Raw genomic sequence first — 22,947 nt, forward strand, 5'->3', positions numbered from 1 at the left:
CCTCCGCAATCTGCACAAAGTTAGTAAGTTGCTGTCCAGAGCGTGGGCAGAGAAAGGGGAGCGGGGCATCTGCAGAGCTGTCACTGGGAAGAGCAGCTAACAGGTCCTGCTGGATCCTTGCTATTTTAGTAGAAAAAAAAGTTGACAGCTCTTCGCACCATTGTGCCGAGGGCAAAAGGGAAACAGCCTCAGCGACAGGTGCAACAAAGCTTTTGTATATATATACATATATATATACACATATATATATATACACATATATATATACACATATATATATATATATATATATATACACATATATATACATACATATATACATATACATATATATACACACATATATATATATATACACACACATATATGTATATATATATGAAAACAAGCAAATGCAGCCTCATACACATCAGAGCTGAACAATGCTGTAAGGAATTCCCAACATAACATGAAATTATGCATTAGAAATAGGGAAAAACAACAATAAAACGTGTTTTGAAACTGTCCTAATGCTCAGCAGTAAGCAGAAAACTCTCATAAAGGACTGAAAGCATAGAAAGCAGTCTAGAAAGACTGAAAAGCTAACTCAAAGAACCATAGAAATAAACTGACGCTGTGCCTTTAAGGCACTCATGAACCCCAGCTTCCCATCATGCCTCAGGGGTGACAGTTAGGTCAGTTCTTTGCGGTGACTGAAAAAAAAGCCATGACACAAAGAGTTGATTACATTCATAAAACTTTAAAAAGTTATTTGCCCGGGAAAGCGGGAGGGTTGCTTAGGACTTTGATGAGTATACCCCTGGAAGAGAACTAGGATTAAAGGTAAGTAACTAATCCTTCTCTTCCAGGGGATCCTCATCAATAGTCATAAGCACTAGAATCGAATAGCGAGACTCACCTCATCTCCCTGTGGGCAAAGTAGCATAACCAGCAAATCAACCGACAAAGTTTAAAGAAAACTAAGCCGGTACAAATAGACTGCTATCCAAACAGATTTCTCAAGGAAGCTTGGCCCACTTGAGAATCCGCCCTGGAATCGGATTCTAAACAGTAATGCCTTGTAAAGGTATGAACCGATTTCCAGGTCGCAGCCTTACAAATTTCTGACATTGGAACATCATTTAAGAAAGCCACTGTGGTCGCTTTTTCCCTAGTGGAGTGCGCTTTAGGCGACAACAGCAAAGGTCTTTTAGCTAGCTGATAAGCCAATTTTATGCAGGACACGATCCATCGGGAGATGGATCTCTTAGAGGCTGGGAAGCCTGTCCGCATAGCACCATAATTCAAGAATAACTGGTCCGTTTTTTTTATGCCTTTGGTACCCTCCAGATAGAATTTAAGCATCCTCCGGAGGTCCAAAGAATGCAGCGACCTCTCTGCAGGGGTCGACGGGTTAGGAAAAAAGGATGGAAGGGAAATGGATTGATTAAAATGAAAATCAGACACCACCTTAGGCAGAAAAGAAGGGTGAGCCCTTAATACCACTCTGTTATGGTGGAAAACAGTGTAAGGCTCTTTCACACATAGAGCTTGGATTTCACTTACTCTGCGCGCTGATGTTATCACTACTAGAAAAGCGGCCTTCCAAGACAGATGCTGCAAAGAGGCTTTGTGAATAGGCTCAAAAGGGGGGCCCATAAGCTTGGCTAGTACAAGGTTCAACTCCCATGGGGAAGAAGGGTTTCGAACTGGGGGATACACTTTCTTCAACCCCTGTAAGAAGTCCTTAACTACCTGCATCTGGAAAACAAAAAGCTGGCTGGGTGACTTTCTGTATCCCGTAATGGCTGATAAGTGAACCCTGATAGAAGCATACTTTAACCCTGATTTAGCAAGATACAGAAGGTAAGGAAGAAGGACATCCTCCTGTCCCTTCGTAGGATCAAAGTGACGTTCTACACACCAAAGGAAGAACCTTTTCCACTTGAACGCATACAATGCTCTTGCGGAGGGTCTTTTAGCCTCTTTTACAATGTAAATACAATCTTGTGGAAGTTTTAGGTGTCCGTATTGCAGGACCTCAGAAGCCATGCTGCCAAGTTCAGGGAGGGAAGGTTGGGATGAAGAATCCTCCCACCCATTTTGTTCAGCAGGTCCGGTCTGCACGGCAGTCTCCTGTGTGGAAGGACCGACAGCTGAAGAAGGTCCGGGTACCACCACTGCCGCGGCCAGTCTGAGCTATCAGAATCACCTTCATGTTGGATCTGATGAGTTTTGACACCACCTTCGGGATCAGAGGCAGGGGAGGAAAGGAGTAGGCAAATGTCCCTGACCAATCCATCAAAAGTGCATTCCCCCTTGTCCCTGGACGGTGGAATCTGGACGCGAAGGCGTGGCATTTTTTGTTTTCATCGTCTGCAAACAAATCTATTGATGGACGACGGCATTGATGGAAAAGGTCCGCCACCACCTCGTCGTGCAGCACCCAGTCTGGCTGATCTTCGAAGTGCCGGCTGAGTATGTCTGTCTTGATATTTTGCTCTCCTGGGAGGTGTACTGCCACCAGTGAGAGGTTGCGGGCTAGCAGCCAGTGCCAGATCGCCTGAGACTCCAGAGAGAGAGAGGGCGTGACCGCGTACCACCCTGCTTGTTTAGATAAAACATGGTGGTCGTGTTGTCTGTCTGAATCAGGACCGAGTTGGACTTGATCGCAGGTAGAAAAGCTTTCAGAGCAAGGCAGACTGCTCGCAGCTCCAACATGTTGATGTGGTAGGATTGTTGCTTTGCGGACCAACGCCCCTGCATCTGAAGGCACCCCATGTGCGCCCCCCATCCTTGCAGAGATGCGTCTGTCACCAACAATTGCACTGGAAGTGGCTGGTGAAAAAGAACTCACACCATTAGATTTCGAGGCCGAGTCCACCACTTGATGGAGGATCTCGCTGCTTGGGAGAGCACGATCCGATCTTTCCAGCGACCCGTCGCTTGATCCCATTGGTCTTCTAGGGCTTGCTGCAACGGACGCATTCTTAGCCGGGCGTTGGGGATGAGAAAAATGCAGGAAGCCATGGATCCCAGAAGGGACGCCACCTGACGGACTGTTGGATCCTCCGTCTGGAGCAGAAACCTGCCCTTCTGCTGCATTGAAGAAAGTCTCCTCCGAAGGAAACGCTCTTCCCGTGTTTGTATCCAGAACGGATCCCAGGTAATGGATCGTCTGGGTGGGCTGCTGCACGGACTTCTCCATGTTGACATGAAGGCCCAGGTCGTGTAACTGCTGCAGACAAACTTGGAAGTCGCTCCTTACTTGTCAAGGGGATGGTCCTTTTAGAAGCCAGTCGTCCAAGTATGGGTAGACGAACAGACCTCTTCTGTGCAGGGAGGCTGCCACCACTGGCATGCACTTGGTAAAGACTCGAGAAGCCGACTTTAGCCCGAAGGGTAGGACTTTGTACTGATAGCGTTTGTGTCCGACCACAAACCGCAGATACTTGCGATGACATAGGGCAATCGGTATATGGAAGTACGCATCTTGGAGATCCACCGAACACATCCAATCTCCTACTTGCAGATGTGCAGAAGTCGAAGGTCCAGGATTGGTCTGAACTTGTGCTCCTGATCTTTTTTGGGCACAAGAAAGTACCTGGAGTAGACTCCCTTTCCTCTTTGAGAGGGAGGAACTTCTTCTATAGCTTGTTTTTGAAGAAGACCCTTCACCTCCTGCCGGAGTAACTTTAGTTGGTGCGGACGAGATCTTTTAGGAGGAATGTCCTTTGGAAGCACATGGAAACGTAGTGCGTATCCATTGTGCAGTATATTTAGCACCCAACGATCGTTTGTGAGGCTGCACCACTCTGCCAGATGTTGTGAAGCACTTCCTCCCACTGGAGTGGGCAACGGCGCTAGAGAAACCACTGCTCATGACTTTCCTCCTGCTCTAGCCGTGGTAGAGGATTGTTGCTGGTGACCACCTCTACCTCTGTTAGACTTACGGCCCTGAAATTGGGACTTGCCCTGGTTCTTGTTTTGGGACCACTGAGGGGTTTGAACCCTCTGTTGAGATCCCTTGCGCTGGTTGGGCCTGTACCGACGCTTAAACTCTTTCTTCTTCTCCAGGCCGACTGCCTTGAGAGTGTCCAGTTCGGCCTTCATTCTGTTCATCTCCTCATCTGCGTGTGTGCCAAAGAGAGAGGAACCAGAGAATGGGAGGTTCAAGATTCTCTGCTGCGCATCAGGTTTGAGACCCGTCAGCCTCAACCACAATGGTCTGGTGCAGATCCCATGCGCGTAAGAATGCGCAGATAGCGTAGCGCCGTCCACTGCCGTGCTGATCATTTGGTTTGTCACCAGTGATCCCTCGGTAACTATCTCATCGAAGTCTTTTTGGTCTTCCTTTGGCTGCTTTTCTTTGAATCGTTCCAAATCGTATCGGCCTAACAACGCAGCCGCGCTGGAGACCTTCAGGGTTGAAGCCGCCGAATTGCAAACTTTACGCCCCCAGGAGTCCTGGGACCTGCTTTCTTTATCAGAAGGAACCGATGAAGAAGCAGTGACAGCATGCGTTTTTCGTGCTGCAGCAACGATCACCGAATCTGCAGGCGGATCCTGTCTTCACGAAGACAGGATCTGAAGAAGCCGGTTTGTACTTCTTTTGGATGCGAGCCGGCACTGCCTTGATGGTAGCTGGCGACAGAAAGGTGTCCATTACAGGGTCAAGAATCCCTGGAACCAGGGGTAGTAATGGGTGAGACGCTGCTTTCTGATGCAGAGTCTCGAAAATCACTGTCGTTGCCACTTGAGGGACAGACATCGCGATGTTGAGTTTCTGGGCCCCTCTCTGAAGAACCTCATGGTAGGTGTTAATGTCATCTATCGGAGAGACACTCGAGATAGGGCTGTCCGACAACGTAGGGGAATAATCCCTCTTAGACGAGCGGGTAGAAGAAGAAGATGGTGTTCTCCTACTTCTGTGATGGGCACTGTGTCTCCGTCCCCGTGATCTGTCTGCGCGTTCCTCACGTCTGGGGGAACGTGACCTGTCATGCCTTCTTTCAAGGGACCTTTCAGTGTGCTCTCTCCGTCTAGGGGAGCTCGCTCTGTCCACCTCTTGCACCAGTCTTTGTAGAGATGACCTGTGGATAGGACTGGCATAGTCCTGCATTCGTCTCGTCGCCCCAGAATCCTTCCAGTGATGCAAAGGAAGAAGCCACTGTGAAGACAAATGTACAGCAGAGGAAGCCTCCCTCTGATGTGATGGAGGCTCATGGGCAGGACCTCCAGCTTCTGGAGAGGCTGATCTTGAAGAAGGCTGCCTGGGTGAGTGAGAGGAAGAGTGGCGTGAGGCTGATTCCGTCACCAGAACCACCGATCCTTCCTTAGATCTCACTGAGGCAGGTCTAGACGTCGGGCATGAGCCCCTCGACGCCGAACCGGATCGCCTCCTAGACATCGATCTCCTGTCTGAAGCGACTGGTCTTGATGGATCCTGACCTCGACGTCGGAGCCGACGCCGCCTGGACCTCCCGTCTGCGCGACCGCCGCCGTTGGGAACCAGGTGATGGACGTTCTTGCCTCGACGTCGAACGTCGGTGTAAAGACATCGGCGGAGGACTTCGACGCCGATCGTCGCCGAGACGACGGCGGAGCAGAGTCTATTCTCGACGTCGAAGGTCTTCGAGACGACGGCGGATGGGTGTCTATCCTCGATGCCGAACGCCGTCGAGATGACGGAGATTTCATCCTCAACGCCGATCGTCGCCGGGTTGACGACGGCGGAGGACTCTCGCCCCTCGACGTCAATCGCGGATGGATTTGCGACGACGGAGGAAAACCTGCTCTCGACGCCGAACGTCGTGTCGATGGCGTCAGAGGGCCTCTACTCCTCTACGCCGATCGTCGCCGGGTTGACGACGGCAGAGGGCTCTTACTCCTCGACGTCGAACGTCGCCGGGTTGGCGATGGCGGAGGGCTGATACTCCTCGACGCCGATCGTCGCAGGGGTGACGACGGCGGAGGGTCACGAATCTTCGACGTCATACCTGAGTGACGATGTCTTCTCGACGGCGAGCCCGCTGTCGAAGGTCTTTTCTTGGATAAATGACCTACCGGTAGATCTTTTTTCAGCGCCCAGCCCGACGCTGATGTTGAAGGACATGAGGTCTTGCTTCTAGATGGTGTTCTACACCTCTTGGAGCCCTTCCTCACCGGAGACCGTCCTCTTGAGGATTTTTCTGCCAGGCCAAAGAGGCGAATCCTTTCTCTGTCCTTCAAATTTCTCCTGGACAGGGTTTGGCAGTGAGGACAGGTCTCAGGGTCATGGTCCTCAGGTAAACAAAGGATACAGACCTCATATGAGTCTGTCTTGGCCTTCTTTTTACCACAAGAAGGACAGGAGTCAAAAAGAGATGGCATTCTGAGATGTAAAAAATACCTAAAACTGCCAAAAAAGGACAGTCCCTTACTTCAGAAAGTGGAAGACGTCAAAGTAAGGTAAAAAAGTTGTGAAAAATAAAGATTATTTCTGACTAAAATCAGAAAGAAGTGGAGCTGTGTCACCAGGATCCTTCCTGAAGGAGCCGGAAAGAACAACTGTCCTAACTGTCACCCCTGAGGCATGATGGGAAGCGGGGGGTCATAAGTACTTTAAAGGCACGGTGTCAGTTTATTTCTATGGTGCTATGAGTTAGCTTTTCAGTCTTTCTAGACTGTGTGTTTGCAATGCAGCCTGGGAGCTTTCTATGCTTTCAGTCCTTTATGAGAGTTTTCTGCTTACTGCTGCACATTAAGACAGTTTCAAAACATGTTTTGTTGTTGTTTTTCCCTATTTATATTTCTAATGCATAATTTCATGTTATGTTGGGAATTCCTTACAGCATTGTTCAGCTCTGATGTGTATGAGGCTGCATTTTTTTTATATATATATATATATATATATATATATATATATATATATATATATATATATATATATATATATATATATATATATATATATAGAGAGAGAGATATATATATATATATATATATATGTGGGTCACATATATGATTGGGTTTCCGGGGTCCCGCGCATGGGCGGGAATATTCTAGTGCTTATGACTATTGATGAGGATCCCCTGGAAGAGAACCCTCTGTGCTACTTCGTGAGGAGTCAAAACTGCCACTAGAAACAAATTAGAAGCAGGAACATTAATCACCAGGGTTATCTTAAATTTTTTATTGTTGCCTAAAAAATTAAGGGATACAGAAGGAACTCTGCAGTAGGTGCTTCCCATTACAATTATTCCTAAACCGAGTAGCTTTCCCAGCTCAGAGCTAGGAGAGGCTGCAGTGGTGCACCCTAAAGACAGCCTTGTGCAGTACCCTCTAGTGTTTGCTCCACCTGTAGTTTATAACTGGCCACTTGACACTCCGCGTTGGGAAGAATAATGCCTGCTGTCTTCGACTGTCGCTGTAGCGACCGTGTCTGTGGAATGTACCGAATCACTCAGCTGATGAGCAGACTGTTTAATCATGTATCGATAGTCTGCTGAATTAACCTTACAGGGGCCAGTAAGCAGAGTGTGGGTCTCATCACTGCAGCACAGTAGCACATGCTGTGCTTACCCATCTCCTGAGCCCTCTCGTCTGTTATGGTCCCTCTCTCCCGGTCAGCTTGTGTCTCGCAGCGCGTTGCAGCAGGTGGTGTGAAGGCGCTAATACTGCGAGACTACGCATTTTAATGTGGTAATGTGGACAACCACATTAAAATGTGTTGAGGGTATAGAGGAACAACGGCGGACTCCAGATGCCGCACTAGCCATTAAAATGTGTTAGTTAACCCCTGGTGCGTAGTACTTGGCAGAGCAACACAAATAAAAATAGCAAATATAAGTGAAAAGCAAGGACAGGAAACCTCCTGCTGTAAAGAACAAAGTCAAGTAAAATATTAAAATGGATTGCAACGTCCAGGCACACCTCATGGGTACTAGGAAATAACAAGGTGAGCAGTGAACCAAGATGTATTAGTTTCCTCAAGCAATAACCAGCCCATCCCATGTCATGCCTAAATTCATACTCGCCATTTCCAGATCATACATAGTTCATTAAAACCCTCAGTCCTCTTTCTATGGCACCTTGTGGGAAGCAACAGTCCTTTCTTACTCTTTATGACTAGGGGCCAGTGTTCTAGTCAGGCTAGTGCCCGTGAAACAACCCAGATATGCTTTGTAGGGGCATCTAATCCACTGGAGATCTAGGAATGTTTGTTTCCATTTAACTTATCTCTGCAATAGAAGAGCTCGATCTAACACACCAATGACTTTTTTCTTTTACTTACTGTTGTGATACATCAAAGTTTCCATTCCACTAGTGTCGGAAGCTGGCTCTTTGAATAGTGGACCAAAATGGAGGTAAACTGTGCACAGAGTCCAGGAAACCCCCTAATGGTTTACAGAGGCACACGACACCCCAAAAGCTCTTTTGTGGTGGTTTGGGCGAGCAGTTAGGCATAGAAGAGGGTAGTGCTAAGCATTTATAGCACATACAAAAGCAGTATGTATGACACACTCAAAGAAATTCAACACTAATTTATAAAACGAACACAGATTTTTATGTGAATTTAGATACCAAAATTCCTCAAACTCAGGTAAGTTCTTTTCGAGTTATGAAGTTTTTACAGATTACAATAGTTGACACTTTGTACTATATCTGGAGCAGTAATGTTATCCTATGGGGGAAAAACATATACTGCATCCATGCACGTGGCAGTCTTACGTGACCCTTCTCCGGGACTTAAGGAGAGTAGTGGGCAAGGTGCAAGGCCACACCAACTGGTCACCTCAGGGGGCACTGGAGCAGCCCGGCCCCAGGTGTGTTTCAGCCCTGTTTACTTCAATGGGAAAAGGTCAGGTTGAACAGAGGCTGCAAGCTAGGATGGGGGGATGGAGGGGGCTAGGTCCTTGAGATGCTCAGGCACGTAGGGTCACCGCTGGTCTACTTCTCTTCGGGCTGTGCGGTTCGGGTGCAGTGGTGCTTTGAGGCATCTGATTTGTGCTGCAGGAGACACTGGCAGTTGGAGCCTGCACAAAGACGCTGTAGGCAAGGGTGGGCTCAGCCTTCGAGGGTCTCAGGGCCCTGTTGGCGCAGTCACCTCCCTTGCACTCAGGCTTTGAGGCATGGGTGCAGAGGTACTTTGAGGTGTAGGTGGTGGTGTTCGGAGGCTCACTCTGTCTTGTTTCTACAAAAAAGGGGCAAACAGGGCAGCTGGGCCACTCTCGATGTCGATCTCACGGTCCCTGAAGTCCCTTCGACATACAATGTCAGTCTGAACACAACAAGCCCTGGTTTTTGCCAGGAGTCGGGAACACCAGTTATTGGTGCTGTGTGGCTCTGGTCGGTCCCGGCTTTTACACACTTGGAGGGAGGACTGATCTGACCTGTGGGATGACGGCGACCTCTTCCCAGGCACCTATAGCATCAGTCGTCCTGGTAAGCCGCAGTACGGTGAACTGGACCTTGCTTCTTTGATACCCGTTTCTGCAGGGGAGTAGCTCCTCTACTCCAAGGGCGCTCTCTGGCGATTTGCCAAACACTGGCAGCCCTCCGGGTTTCTTGGAGTCTGCACAGTGGCAGGCTGAGTCGATTTCTCTTACGGGAGTAGGGTGCAGCAGGCAGGCTGGCATGGTTGACTGCCGGTCAGTCGTTGCTCCTCTGTTCTGAAGTCAGGATCCTTGTCCACTCCTCCTTTGTGTCCGTCAAATCTGAGGTCCTGGCATCGGGGGTGACACCTGAATACTGCCTTTAGGGGCATTACAGGGAGACTCCGGGAGTAGCCAATGGGCTACACAAACTATATGACCACTTCCTGTGGTAAATGGGCATAACCCTGACCCAGAGGACCCAATTCCACCAAAACCCATGATGGTGGAATTTTCTAGCCGTGTTCACTTCAGGTAGCCCACCTGAGGGGTGGTACTATTCGGAGACTGAACACACCACCTGACTAGCTAATTTTCTGACCTGTCCTGGAGCCAAATGGGTTCTGGGCAGGGGGTGGCATTTCCAGTGTCTGGGAGAAGTCAGAGTTGCATATCAAACAGCGGGTGGAGGCTTCTGAAGCCTCCTGCCTTGATATGCCGATTACTAGTCATGCTGCTAGGAGGAGGCGAGAACACCTCCTGCCAGAGCAGGTATTGTTTCTGCTCTCAGAGAGCGGTGGCTCTCACCTGCAGGGGGTCAGCAGGTCTATGGTGGCAGGCTGATTTACACCGGTCAGCCAATACACTAGATAATAATAATAATAATAATAATAATCCACATTTGTATAGCGCACAATCACCCGTTAGGGTCTCTAGGCGCTGGGGGCCGTCGGGAAGATTAAGCAAGCTATTGCCCAGAGTTGCATGGTGCTGGGCTAACCTGCCGCCGGAGCCGGGGATCGAACCCTGATCCCCAGATTCCAGCGTCAGTCGCCCTGGCCGCGGCGCCACACCTGAAACGGTAGGTTTTCAGAAGTTACCTCTGAGGTACCCGCTGGGTGCATGAATTAATAAATCCATCACTGGAATCACTGGAGGTTTATTAATAGGAGGTGTTTGATACCAAAGACCATAGGTTTCAGTGAAGCCATTATGTAGCTGGGAAACTTATTGACAAGAGCTCCGTACTTACCTTAAAATGGCTTCTCTGTTCACTTGTTTTGTCAGTAATTGAACTGGACATCAAAGGGGCATATCTGCTCATGCAGATATGTTCTCACTTGCAATGTAATGCACCCCGCCAAAGGGCTGAGGGGCTTTCTGAAGGGGTGACTTACAAATATTACATGCAGTGTTATGGGACATGACACACAGATGCGTGCCACCTTGTGTTTTCTCTTTTTAGAGCACTTTGTCACGCAGCCTGTAATGTAATGGTACCACTTAGAGTTGCTAAAGGCCTGGCAAACTGGGGATCAATTGACCAGTTACCTTGTTTTGGGGAAAGTACACGGACACTGGGGACCAAGTTAGCAGGAGCCCAGTGCAAAAGGGAAGGGGTGGGGGGGAAGAGAACTACTGCAACAAAACCCCAGGAAACACTGTCAGTCATCCTGCAGAGGGCATCCAAGACTTGCACTATGTATTAATATGGGAAGCAGGCATCTCACTTTCTAGAGAGAGGAACCCTGTAATTATGCTCTCTGAGAAGAGCCACCAGGGGCCGTGTTATGGAAGAGGCGCACTGTCCCAGTTTGTGCTCGGCACATCCGTTTTAAGGTGCGCAGTGGCACAAAGAGGGAAATGTGCGATCGTGGGGGCAGCGTATTCCAGTCAAAAGCAAAGCAGCTTTGAAGCTGCCTCTCCATGTTTTACTGCACAGCGGCAACCTGCCTTCACTTTTAAGAGGGAAGAGAGATCCAAGTGCAGGCATGTGCAGTGAGTGACTGCACCTGCCTGCAAGGGGATGTCTGTGGGTGCATTCGATTGCCCGCACCCCCTCCAGAGGTCTGCAATCAGGGGACACGCTGATAGCTTCTAAGTATCTATATCCATAAGAAGGCGCAGGCATAGCTGCAAATGAACTTGCTCATTTACCTCAGAGGTAACCTCTGAATACCCTCTGGTGATAGCACTGTCGCTTTATGTGTGCAAGCACTGTCTGTATTACAGAAGACACTGCACAAGCGTCTGTGGACCCTTCTGTTATCCCAAAGAGCTTTGGCGGCGCACAAAGCGGGCGCCAACGCCTGTTGCGCCCTAAGGGCACTTCTGTAATACAGCCCCACGTGCTCAGTGTGTTTCAGTGCCTGCCCCTAAATGTAACTGATGGTGGGAGCACTATGGGTGTTTGTCCGGATTTGTAGCCTCTCAGTGTGGTGAAGACGTCCAGACTCTCCCCACAGATAGGAAAGCGGGTACATACAAGAGCACTGACCCGACGTTACACAGTGCTGAGTAGAATTAGATGAGTGAGTGTGTGGTCCATAAAAAGCATAAACCTTGAATCCTTCTATGTTTTGGTTACCATAAACTTCAAGTCAACTCTTCCGTCTCAGGTTTGCCTGATATCGGAGATCAGGGCCATCATCTATTTTTGACTGAAAATGTGGAGCTGCAAGTTCAGAGGAGGCGCTTTCCGAGGGTCAGGTTTCCTCTGTTCAGAGCAGGCGCTCTCCTGAGCTACAACACTCCACACACTCCTCTAAGCAGTTTAAGGTGCAAGTCTCCTTTATTCTCATCAATATTAATGTTTGTATTTTATATTGATTTAAAAAGCTTGTACACTCTATAGATATACATTTCATTTTGGAAAGTGACGCAATCTCAAGGACCTCTGGTCTGCATTACTGAGAAGGCTACACTCTGCACATGGTGTATAAAGCATTGGCATAAGCCACACCACATCTTGGAGAGTTCCACTGGCTCCTCACCCAGAAGTGCTGCCACTTCACACTACTCACACACATTCAAGGCGCTACACAGCACAGACACGCATACCTTAATCACCCGCTTCACTTCCACCAACCCACCAGACAACTTCACTCAGCATTACTCGCGCACACACCCTACATCCACAGAAGCAGAGCAGGTCAATCACTGTCCAGCCAGGCTGCCAAATCCTGGAACGACCTCCACCAACACATCAGGGCCTCCACCCCACTTCTTGAACTCCGCAAGAAGCTGAAGACCCGGCTATTCAATTAGTCGTACTGCGGGACCACTGAGGCTGCCCAGGCCCGAGTCTCACCACAAGCCGCGCCAGGATACAACAACAGGTGACACACAACGCTCTACAAATCCATCTCACATTACAATAGCTTTTTGTTTTTTTTATCTTTGTTTTCTTTTGCTGAAAGAATTCTTGGAGCACACTACATCTTCTTAACGGATTAAAGAACGGTACTGTTAACTAGTTAATGTAAATTGATAATTTTAAGTAAAGGGCACCTCTGCCGACGCAGCAAAATCTGCACTACATAAATACCTTAACTGATCAAAATAAATAAGAAAATATTACTATTGAATTAAAGACCGGGTTAGATTTAAGAAGCCACATTTATAGCGACAACATGCTAAAGGAGCGTGGAAGCGAACAATCATTTATCCCTTTGTCCCACCTGCAGGCCCCTCCTCCAATCTTAATCCGCTCCCAGAGTTTAAAAACAAAATCCTTCCAAAATTCGGACTCTATGTGAGGTGGCGCTAACTCCCCTGGGGTTTGCTACTTCGGTTTCTTTTCAGGAAGCCTCTGGAATATTCCTCGAGTTCTGAGTTATTTTTGTCTTTTGGATGTTTATATTGGGAATGTTCTGTTTGCACAATACTTATGGTGTTGTCCAGATATTCTGTTTTACGGTCTATATCAACTTTGTGATATAGTCTGCCCATAGAAGCACATTGTGTAAATAAACGTGAAAAAGGCGCTCCAGGAGGGTATTCTTCATGCTAGTGATCAGACTATGCAGGTCAAGAAAAGAGAAAATGGGGTTGAAGCCACTCAGGCCCCGCCCAGGAACATTCGATAAAGGCTCTTAAGAAACCAACAGCCTGATACATCAATCTCCCGTTTTGCGAGCCCCTAATAGCGATTCATAAGGAATCGCTATTAAGGACTTGCAAAACGGGATTCATGTAGGAATCGCTAAATAAATTGCGATTCCTACACATTCCTTATTTGCGATTAGCAAATTGCTAATCGCAAATAAGGAATAACTCCCCATGCATTCCTATGGGCCTGTAGGCCCATAGGAATGAATGGGGAGTTATTCCTTATTTGCGATTAGCAATTTGCTAATCGCAAATAAGGATGCGATTTCAAGGGTGCTAGGGGTGTCCAAAGGACACCCTGTAGCACCCCTGAAATGTAATTTACATTGGTGTTGCGCGCACACATGTTCAAGGGACATGTGTGTGTGCAACATGCAACTTAGAAAAATGCATTTAAAAGCATTTTTCGAAGTTTTCGTTATTTACCACGAGGTCTAGCCTCGTGGAAAATAGCGGCCCGAAATTGCGATTTCGCAATTTAAAAATGGATGATGAATTGCATTTAAGGAATCTCAAATAGAGATTCCTTAAATGTAATTCCTCGCAATTTTGCGAATTCGTAATTACCGATTTTTGCATTTGGGATGATCAATCCCAAATGCAAAAATTGCGCTCGCAAAGGGCCAGATTCTGAGAATCTGGCCCTTTGCGAGCGCTATTGAGCTTGATGAATCAGGCTGCAAGAGTGTAAAGCGAGGCGTTCTCTAAGGCTCGTTCTTGGATAACAGAGCGGCCTGTTCCAGACGTCACAGTGTTCAGCATTAGACATCATACATTTGGACTCTTAGAAGCCCAGAATGCGGCATGGGCAGGGTAAAAAGGACACCTACAGCTGATCAACAAAAAGAGGCACTGAGAACCCTTCAAAAACAGTGGAATTAGTAAGTACCACCACTGAGAGCATTACGATCATCTTTCTGATTATGGGAAATGAAGGTAGCAGCAGCCATTGCACTCATCTGCCTTTGGTCTCAAGAATGCTGGGTGCTTTACGTTTCACAACATTAAATGTACACAATAAAAGGCAAACAATTGGAAGCAAGATTATTAAACCCCCGGTTTTAAAGTTAAGGGCATCCTGAAGAGTTACACACAGATAACAGCATCTAAATTGGTATAAAACAGGCCGAAACCTAATGAAAATCCCAAAATGACATGTTCTGATCATAGATAAATCATGAATAAATCTGGGCGGATCTTGGATATTGCTCAACAAGAAAAATATGAACCTTCCAAACCAAGAAGATCATGCAGTGCACAAAGGAAGCTCCTTGTGTGAGTCAGGCACAAGCTTCAGACACGCATGCTTCAAACTCCCATCAAACGCAGCGCCACTCTTCAAACTCCCATCAAGCGCAGCGCCACTCTTCAAACTCCCATCAAGCGCAGCGCCACTCTTCAAAACTCCCATCAAGCGCAGCGCCACTCTTCAAACTCCCATCAAGCGCAGCGCCACTCTTCAAAACTCCCATCAAGCGCAGCGCCACTCTTCAAACTCCCATCAAGCGCAGCGCCACTCTTCAAACTCCCATCAAGCGCAGCGCCACTCTTCAAAACTCCCATCAAGCGCAGCGCCACTCTTCAAAACTCCCATCAAGCGCAGCGCCACTCTTCAAACTCCCATCAAGCGCAGCGCCACTCTTCAAACTCCCATCAAGCGCAGCGCCACTCTTCAAACTCCCATCAAGCGCAGCGCCACTCTTCAAACTCCCATCAAGCGCAGCGCCACTCTTCAAACTCCCATCAAGCGCAGCGCCACTCTTCAAACTCCCATCAAGCGCAGCGCCACTCTTCAAACTCCCATCAAGCGCAGCGGCACTCGTCAAAATCCCACCAAGCGCAGCGCCACTCTTCAAACTCCCATCAAGCGCAGCGCCACTCTTCAAACTCCCATCAAGCGCAGCGCCACTCTTCAAACTCCCATCAAGCGCAGCGCCACTCTTCAAACTCCCATCAAGCGCAGCGCCACTCTTCAAACTCCCATCAAGCGCAGCGCCACTCTTCAAACTCCCATCAAGCGCAGCGCCACTCTTCAAACTCCCATCAAGCGCAGCGCCACTCTTCAAACTCCCATCAAGCGCAGCGCCACTCTTCAAACTCCCATCAAGCGCAGCGCCACTCTTCAAACTCCCATCAAGCGCAATGGCACTTGTCAAAATCCCACCAAGCGCAACGCCACTCGTCAAAATCCCAACAAGCGCACCACCACTCGTCAAAATCCCACCAAGCGCAATGGCACTCGTCAAAATCCCAACAAGCGCAACGCCACTCGTCAAAATCCCAACAAGCGCAACACCACTCGTCAAAATCCCACCAAGCGCAACGCCACTCTTCAAACTCCCATCAAAAGCACTGTTACTCACCTCCTGGATCTGCTTGTCCAATCCACCAATGTCGCTGTACTGCTCGGTCGGCCTCTCGTCTACTTCCATGGCCTTCACACGGGAATCGTACTCTGTGGGGAGAGTCTCCAGGATCAGGTAGGAGTCCTTGTTTACACCCTTTAAATAACAGGTACAGAAGAGGTGAAATGTTAAAATATTAAAACACAATCTGAGTGAAGCACCATCTTACAAGTGCAGACAAAACTCTATTCCTGTCCGGAGGCCAAAACAGAGATTACGTCCCAGAAGAAGAGGCTAAATAGGGTGCCCTCTACCTCCAGGGGACCAAAGCTAAAACCACTTGTAACTGCCCACCCAAATGTGAATCAAGAGCCCAGATCAAACTCGCTTTTCTCACATGAAAAGTAATATTTCCCCTGCTAGTCACGAAGAGTAAACCCACACCCCTTGAGTAAGCAGACAAAGCCTCCCCGGCAACCAGTTTTAACAAAACCCATCCCAAGAGCAGACTCAGCCACCTGGCTCCAACAAATACAAAAATCCTTGGATGACGAGACAAACCCAAGAGCCCTGTCCATGACTAACAAAAACCGAATCACACTTCCTGGAACAGCAAAAACCCAAGTCCTCTACCATGCTACACAAAACCCAAGTCCCCACCAAGCACCCTTCCTTGATGGACAATACCCAAAATCCAGTCCAATGATGGAAAATACTCAAGTTCTCTTGTCTGACAGACAAACCCCAAAGTCCTCTCTTCCTCCTCCCCCAAAAGAAGATAAATCTGAACCTCCTTCCACCTCTAAAGACCACATCACTCCCACCAAATAAACGTTTTGTTGCTATAGGTAGCATTTTTTTTTTTAAATGTTAAAAACATTTAACAAAGGGCTATATTTAGTCCAGTATCAGCAGTTCTAGTCATACAAAATATTTCCTATCAACAGGAACCGTTTGGTTAAAAGTCCTACATTTGATTCTTGTTTATGGACATTTGAGCCATCAGACTAACCGTCTCGAAACCCATTCAGGACCCGAAAAGGACTTTGGTAAAGAATGTAGAGAAGTTGTACAAGAAAGTGCGTACCAAGAAAATCTAATAATTCACACGACTAGAGAGAAGACGCCTTTCGTAACTCTATCCATGTTGCGCTTTTCAGGTTTGCTGCATTTACCAGGGTTTCTAAAAACTATTTTTAGAACTTCTGCCTTAGTTAAAGCACCTAACTTTGTCTGCTCCAACATGAATTCTCAGCTAAGTGGGACCACTACAATACAGAAACTAAGAGCTGGGCATGTCCTGAGGGAGGGTAGCATTAGTGAAAGGAACCTGCAGCTGCCCGCCCAAGGCCACCGATACCACCGCAAACCTAAGACAACCTCCTGAGCGTCAGACTGTCTTACAAGAATAAGGGAAGCACAGATGAATCCTTATTTCCTATTCAGCACAAGTCGAGTTGCTCATTCGCTCTGGTACTGTTCATATCATCCACAGAAGTGGGAGGTGGTTGGCAAGAAATGGGTACATAAAGGGTTTCCATGGCTTGTGCGCAGTTCCCTCATCGCAGTGTTTCCATCACCTATGTATTGATCCCTCATTTAACCTTCAGTTTCCAGTGTGCAACATCAGTAAACAATTTTATGACTAACCTTCCCAGTCCTTTTGCTCTGAGAGTGACTGTATTTTTTCTGATCACATGTACGCACCATGAAGTGCACTTCAGTGCCAGAGCTGGCGGGCCAATACTTTCATTTGTTAATGGTTTCTTTTTTCCACTCCTTTTTCTTCTTTAACGCATCACAGAGTTTACACTTTCTTCAGGTTACACTAATGTCAAGCCAACATTACCTAATCTCTGTACCAATAAAAATCAGTTTCCTACAAGATAAATTAAAACTTGGAACCATTAGAATATCTGTTTTTTTTTTTTTTTTTTTTAAACCTTTAGTAGCGTCAAAAGGATATACAAGTCTATGCCTACAACCAAATCGGCCGGCCTCAATATGTAAAGCAATCAGAGGTTCCAAGGCAAACATTACAGAGTCAATCAGCAAGAAGCAGAGGCAATACAATCGTAAAAAGGGGAGAAAACACATAGGAACCAGATGGCCAAGAAACAGGAGCAAAAAAGGTTAATTTTAGAATATGGGGTCAAGGAGTACGATAGGCTCACTTTCAATATAGAGACGTCCGAAGTCCCAGAACCATCCTCAGCGACAATAAGGGGGTGTGGGGCCGTAATACAGGAGAGGCAACACAATACACACAGGGAGATAGGGATAATTTAGACATAATCGACACGTGATCATTATCATCTTTACATGCCCACCACCCAAACCACAGCCAAGCCAGAACAGAGGGATCGGATAAACATTATATCAAAACTAACCCGTCATAGTGACCTCTAGGAAAAAGGAGGGGGGGGCGAGGAAAAGGGGGGAGAGGGGGGAAAGAGGGGGAGGGGAGGAGAACAAGGCGGAAAAATGATAAAAGGAAATGAAATACAAAAACGAAAGAAAGAAGACCACGCCGAAACAGGCGTCCCGTGGCGAGAGTACAGGAGAAAACAGGAGTATCAGCAACAAGGAGGGTACAGCAATCGAGATGAAAAGCAACCGACCCATAAGAGGAGGATCAACAACGCCACACACCCCACCCCGACCATACCCCGGGAGGCAAGGACAGACGCGGCATTACTATAAAGAGATACAAAAGGGCCATAGAACCATAAAACAAACAACAAATAGAACCCAACCCACCCATCCCACCCTGCACCCCTGTAGAAGGCTATGGCCTACCCTTCAGACAGCGTGCCTGTCGCCCTAAACCAGAACCCGAAATATAGCAAGAAAGAAAGAGAGAAGAACGAGACAAAAAGAAACAGAAACATAAATAAAGAAAACAGGAGGGAGGAGCATAAGAACAGAAATCAATATGGTCGGCCGCAGCCCTCCGCCCAACCAGACAATCGCAGCAAAAAACAGACCAGGACGACACCCCTTCAAGCGCCATAAAACTTACAGAGGAGGGGACCTCCCAACGCGCCATGGGTACAAACAACTGCGCCACGAAGTCGTATACCAATAATCCACCAGGAGTCGTGCATATCACCCCCATCCCTTCCGAACCACAAATCCCACCCACCACATGACAGTGTAAAATGAGCTACTCAATACAAGACCAGCACACAATCGAAAAAAATTATGACTACCATGTAGACATGGGGGGTAAATCGGTCCGCAAGTGAGCAAAAGTCCGAGTAGAGAGTTTAATTGCATCAGCAATCGCAGCACGGGTGATGAAGAACAGGAGTTCAGTTTCGCCGTTTGGGAAAGCGAGGGGTTCTCTGCAATAGACAAATGCGAAGCCATCGGAGCAGGTGCAGGCGGCAGTCCACCAATATTTCTAGGCATCCGAGCCGAACAGGGCCGCGGCACAATGTCCAAGTCCCCGGGGTCAGAACCTCGAAAAGCAGGGAGCTCCAAAGTCACCGGCACACAAAATGATCGTCGATCAGCGGCAGCAACACTTGCAGCGGTCGAGGGGGGCGAGGCAATGGAGTCACTGAAACAAGAGGGGGGCAAGAAGAAACGGCTGCTCAAAATGGCGGCAGATCGTGGCGGGCTCACAGGGACATCGGGGGCCAGGGATGCGCGCAGGGATCTCAAAGCTTCCAGGATATCTCTGACTGTGAGCTCACGCACACCGGACCGGACCCCCGCGCAATCAGGCAACCTAAGCCCGCCGCCATGAGGCGATACAAGTTTCAGAGAGTCGGCCGCCATTTCGCGAAGTCAGCCCAGTCGCCACCCTCCGCGACTCTCAAAAACAGTTCAAAAATGTAGGACTTTACAAAGCTCCGGGGGGTTCCCAGCAATGGCAGCCGTGGTGCAGAAAGGATGTCCGCCCAATGCGGGTCTCCGCCTACACCAGCACCGGCGCCCCCAACAATCAGAGTCCTGGCGCAGAGGTCCAGGGCCGCCGGACAAAGCAGCGGCGGGGGGGAACCCCTTCACAGAATCAGTCCCCGGTGCATCTCACCCACATCAGCCTCGCGGTCACCAGGGCAGGCCCGGATCAGGATCGTCGGGATGTTCGCACAACGGCTCTCATCATTGGTTCACTCTCTCGACCGGGGCCGACAGTCGTCGGATCCCACAGGCTAGGTCCCGGTCTAGGTTCCACGGAGGCCCCGGTCTTGCGGAGGGCACAACTTCGGAACCGCTGCACGTCGAAACCTCCGGGCCAAACGGTGAGTACAAGCGAGGTGTTCCGTCTCCAATTCTCCGATAATGTGTCGTCTCCGGACAGGATATTATACAGGATATATGATCAGGCCGGAGGGCTGCGGGAGCCGAGCTAAAAGGCGACCATTACGCTCGCGAGCTTGGCTCCTCTTTTAGAATATCTGTTTTAAGAACACTGGTTTGCTTAGAAGTACCTGCACTCAACCACAATTATATGCTACAATTTTTTTTTATTGTAGGCTCATAACCACATTTAGATGTTGGAATTTTTTCTTTGCGCTTGCCTTCTTTTTGGTTTTACATCAAAAGTTTGCAATAAAACAAAAAATAACCAGTAAGTTTTTTTTTTAAACTGTTGTGTTGCAGAAGAATAAAGCCCACCTTTCCTTTTCAACTATGTGCAGAGCAGAGGACGAGGAGCTGCAGGTTAAGTATTTCTTCCCTTCAGCCTATGTAGGCTGTTCCTGCCGTCCAGAGGCTGGAACACCATTACTGAGGCCTGCTCATTCAATCTCTGACACGTTTGCTCTGTGCTAGTTCTGCAGACTCCAGAGAATAGGAATGTTGGGGAAGACCTGCAGGGCTTGCTGGTTTACACATCACAGAGAGAGCACAATGACCACTGCTGTTGAGTGGACGCTTAGCAAAACTGGAGTTATCAGTTATCAGCAAGGAAAAAAAGCGGAGCAGCCTTTTTCCGTCCCCATAACCAATTTTCACCCCATTGCAGGTCAATGACTAGGACAGAAGGCCTCCTGTGCAAACAGCTTGGTATGCTCTACTGTACTGAATGATGGCTGGAACTCTGCCTTCACCGGCCTGGTCGCCCCCACGCTCCTCGTGCCTCCTGCTCCCTGTGCCTTCCCTGCCTCCTGCTGCCTGTGCCTTCCTGCTGACTACGCCCACTCCTGTGCCTTCCTGCTCGCTTACGCCGACTGCTTCTTCCACAAGCGCCCCAGCCGCCGCAGCGCCGACCGCCAGCCCGCACTCGTTTTTCCCGCCGCTGCCTGCCTGCGGCCCCGCCCCCCCCCGCCAGCCGATAGGCTCCCACGCTCCCGCCTCCCAGCGGACCCTCCCTCCCGGCTCCCTTCTTATGACGCCCCCAGAGCGACCGCGCAGCGGACTCGCGCAGCGGGAGCACCGAATGAGCGCCGAAGGTGCGCCAAAGGTAAGCCCGTCTGCGCCCATCCGCGCCTGGACCGCGCCCAGCACCAGAACCCCTGGTCCCCACCGCCGATGCAAGACTCCACGACAGACCTACGACGCCACCACTCTCAACACACTCAATACCGACCGGAAGCCTGCCGCTTCACCTGCCACTGGACCTGCACCGCCCCCGCCGACTCCAACACTAACAGCAACCACTTGAAGTGCATCCTGCTGAACACCCGATCCGTCCACAGGCACGCCGTGGAACTCTGGGACCTACTCGACGCAACTACACCGGACGTCGCCTTCCTCACCGAAACCTGGATGAACACCTCTCAACGCCCGACATCGCCACAGCCCTCCCGGACGGCTACAAGATCACCCGGAAGGACCGTGTCAACCAGACCGGAGGAGGCATCGCCATCGTACACAAGAATACCATCCGCATCTCGACTAACTCCGACAAAACCTTCTCCGCCGCCGAGCACCTGCACTTCCAGATACACACCGACCCCAAAACCACCCTCCGAGGCACCCTCATCTACAGACCACCGGGACCACGCACGCAGTTCAGCGAAGACATCGCAGACTTCATCAGCCCGCACGCCCTTCCCTCCGCCGACTACATCCTCCTAGGGGACCTCAACTTCCACCTGGAGAACAACAACGACAAACACTACCGCCCTGCTGGACAACCTCGCCAACCTCGGACTCAAGCAACTGGTGGACACCCCCACCCACTACGCCGGACACACGCTTGACCCTGTCTTCACATCCAGCAAGCACGTCTCCTTCAGCCACGCCACCGGACTCCACTGGACAGACCACAGCTGCGTCCACTTCAGCTTCAGTAGAACTACAACCCACCTCCATCCGCAACGGGTCCCCCGCCGCAGCTGGAACAAGATCACCGCCGAGCAACTCACCGCCTCCCTCAGCCAGAACACTCCCACCAGCACAACGGACCCCAACGTAGCAGCCAGCAACCTCACACAGTGGCTGACCGCCTGCGCCGATGACCTCGCACCAATGAAGAACCCTCCCAGCAGACCCGGCGGCAAGAAAACCCCCTGGTTCACCAACGAACTCAAGGAATCCAAGAAGAACTGCCGCACCTTTGAGAAAGCCTGGCGGCTCAACCGCACCACAGACAACTGGACTGCCCTCCAGCACGCCACCCGCAAACACCATCAACTGATCCGTGCCACCAAGAAGACGGCACTCAAAGAACGACTGGACAACAACGCCCACGACAGCAAAGAACTCTTCAGCATCGTCAAAGAGTTCTCCAACCCCAGCGCCGGAACCAGCGACATCACTCCCACGCAAGACCTCTGCGACTCCCTCGCCTCGTTCTTCCACCGCAAGATCGCCGACATACACAACAGCTTCGACTCACAGACCACGCACCCTACCACCGAACCAACGCCCGCCACCACCACCCTCTGCAACTGGACCCCGATCAGCACCGAAGACACCACCCGCACGATGAACTCAATCCACTCCGGATCACCAACCGACCCCTGCCCACACCACGTCTTCAACAAAGCCGCCGCCACCATCGCACCCCATCTCCGAGACACCATCAACGCCTCCTTCCACACCGCCACCTTCCCGGAGAGCTGGAAGCATGCCGAGCTGACCGCCCTCCTGAAGAAACCAACAGCGGACCCCACCGACCTCAAGAACTACCGTCCCATCTCGCTCCTTCCTTTCCCGGCCAAAGCCATCGAGAAGACCGTCAACATACAGCTTGCCGC

General features: G+C 49.5%; 1 protein-coding gene across 1 annotated transcript in view; it reads right to left on the reverse strand.

Annotated features, from left to right (window-relative positions):
- The window catches only part of PSMC3 (proteasome 26S subunit, ATPase 3), a 109,306-nt gene that overhangs the window by 60,689 nt on the left and 25,670 nt on the right, over positions 1-22,947 (reverse strand). The window contains exon 6 of the mRNA XM_078684495.1: positions 15,809-15,946. Within this exon, the coding sequence (XP_078540621.1) occupies positions 15,809-15,946 (138 nt within the window). The remainder of the gene's footprint in view (positions 1-15,808; positions 15,947-22,947) is intronic.

This window comes from Lissotriton helveticus, chromosome 3_2, assembly GCF_964261635.1.
Source record: "Lissotriton helveticus chromosome 3_2, aLisHel1.1, whole genome shotgun sequence".
In the NCBI taxonomy this organism is placed as follows: Eukaryota; Metazoa; Chordata; class Amphibia; order Caudata; family Salamandridae; genus Lissotriton; species Lissotriton helveticus.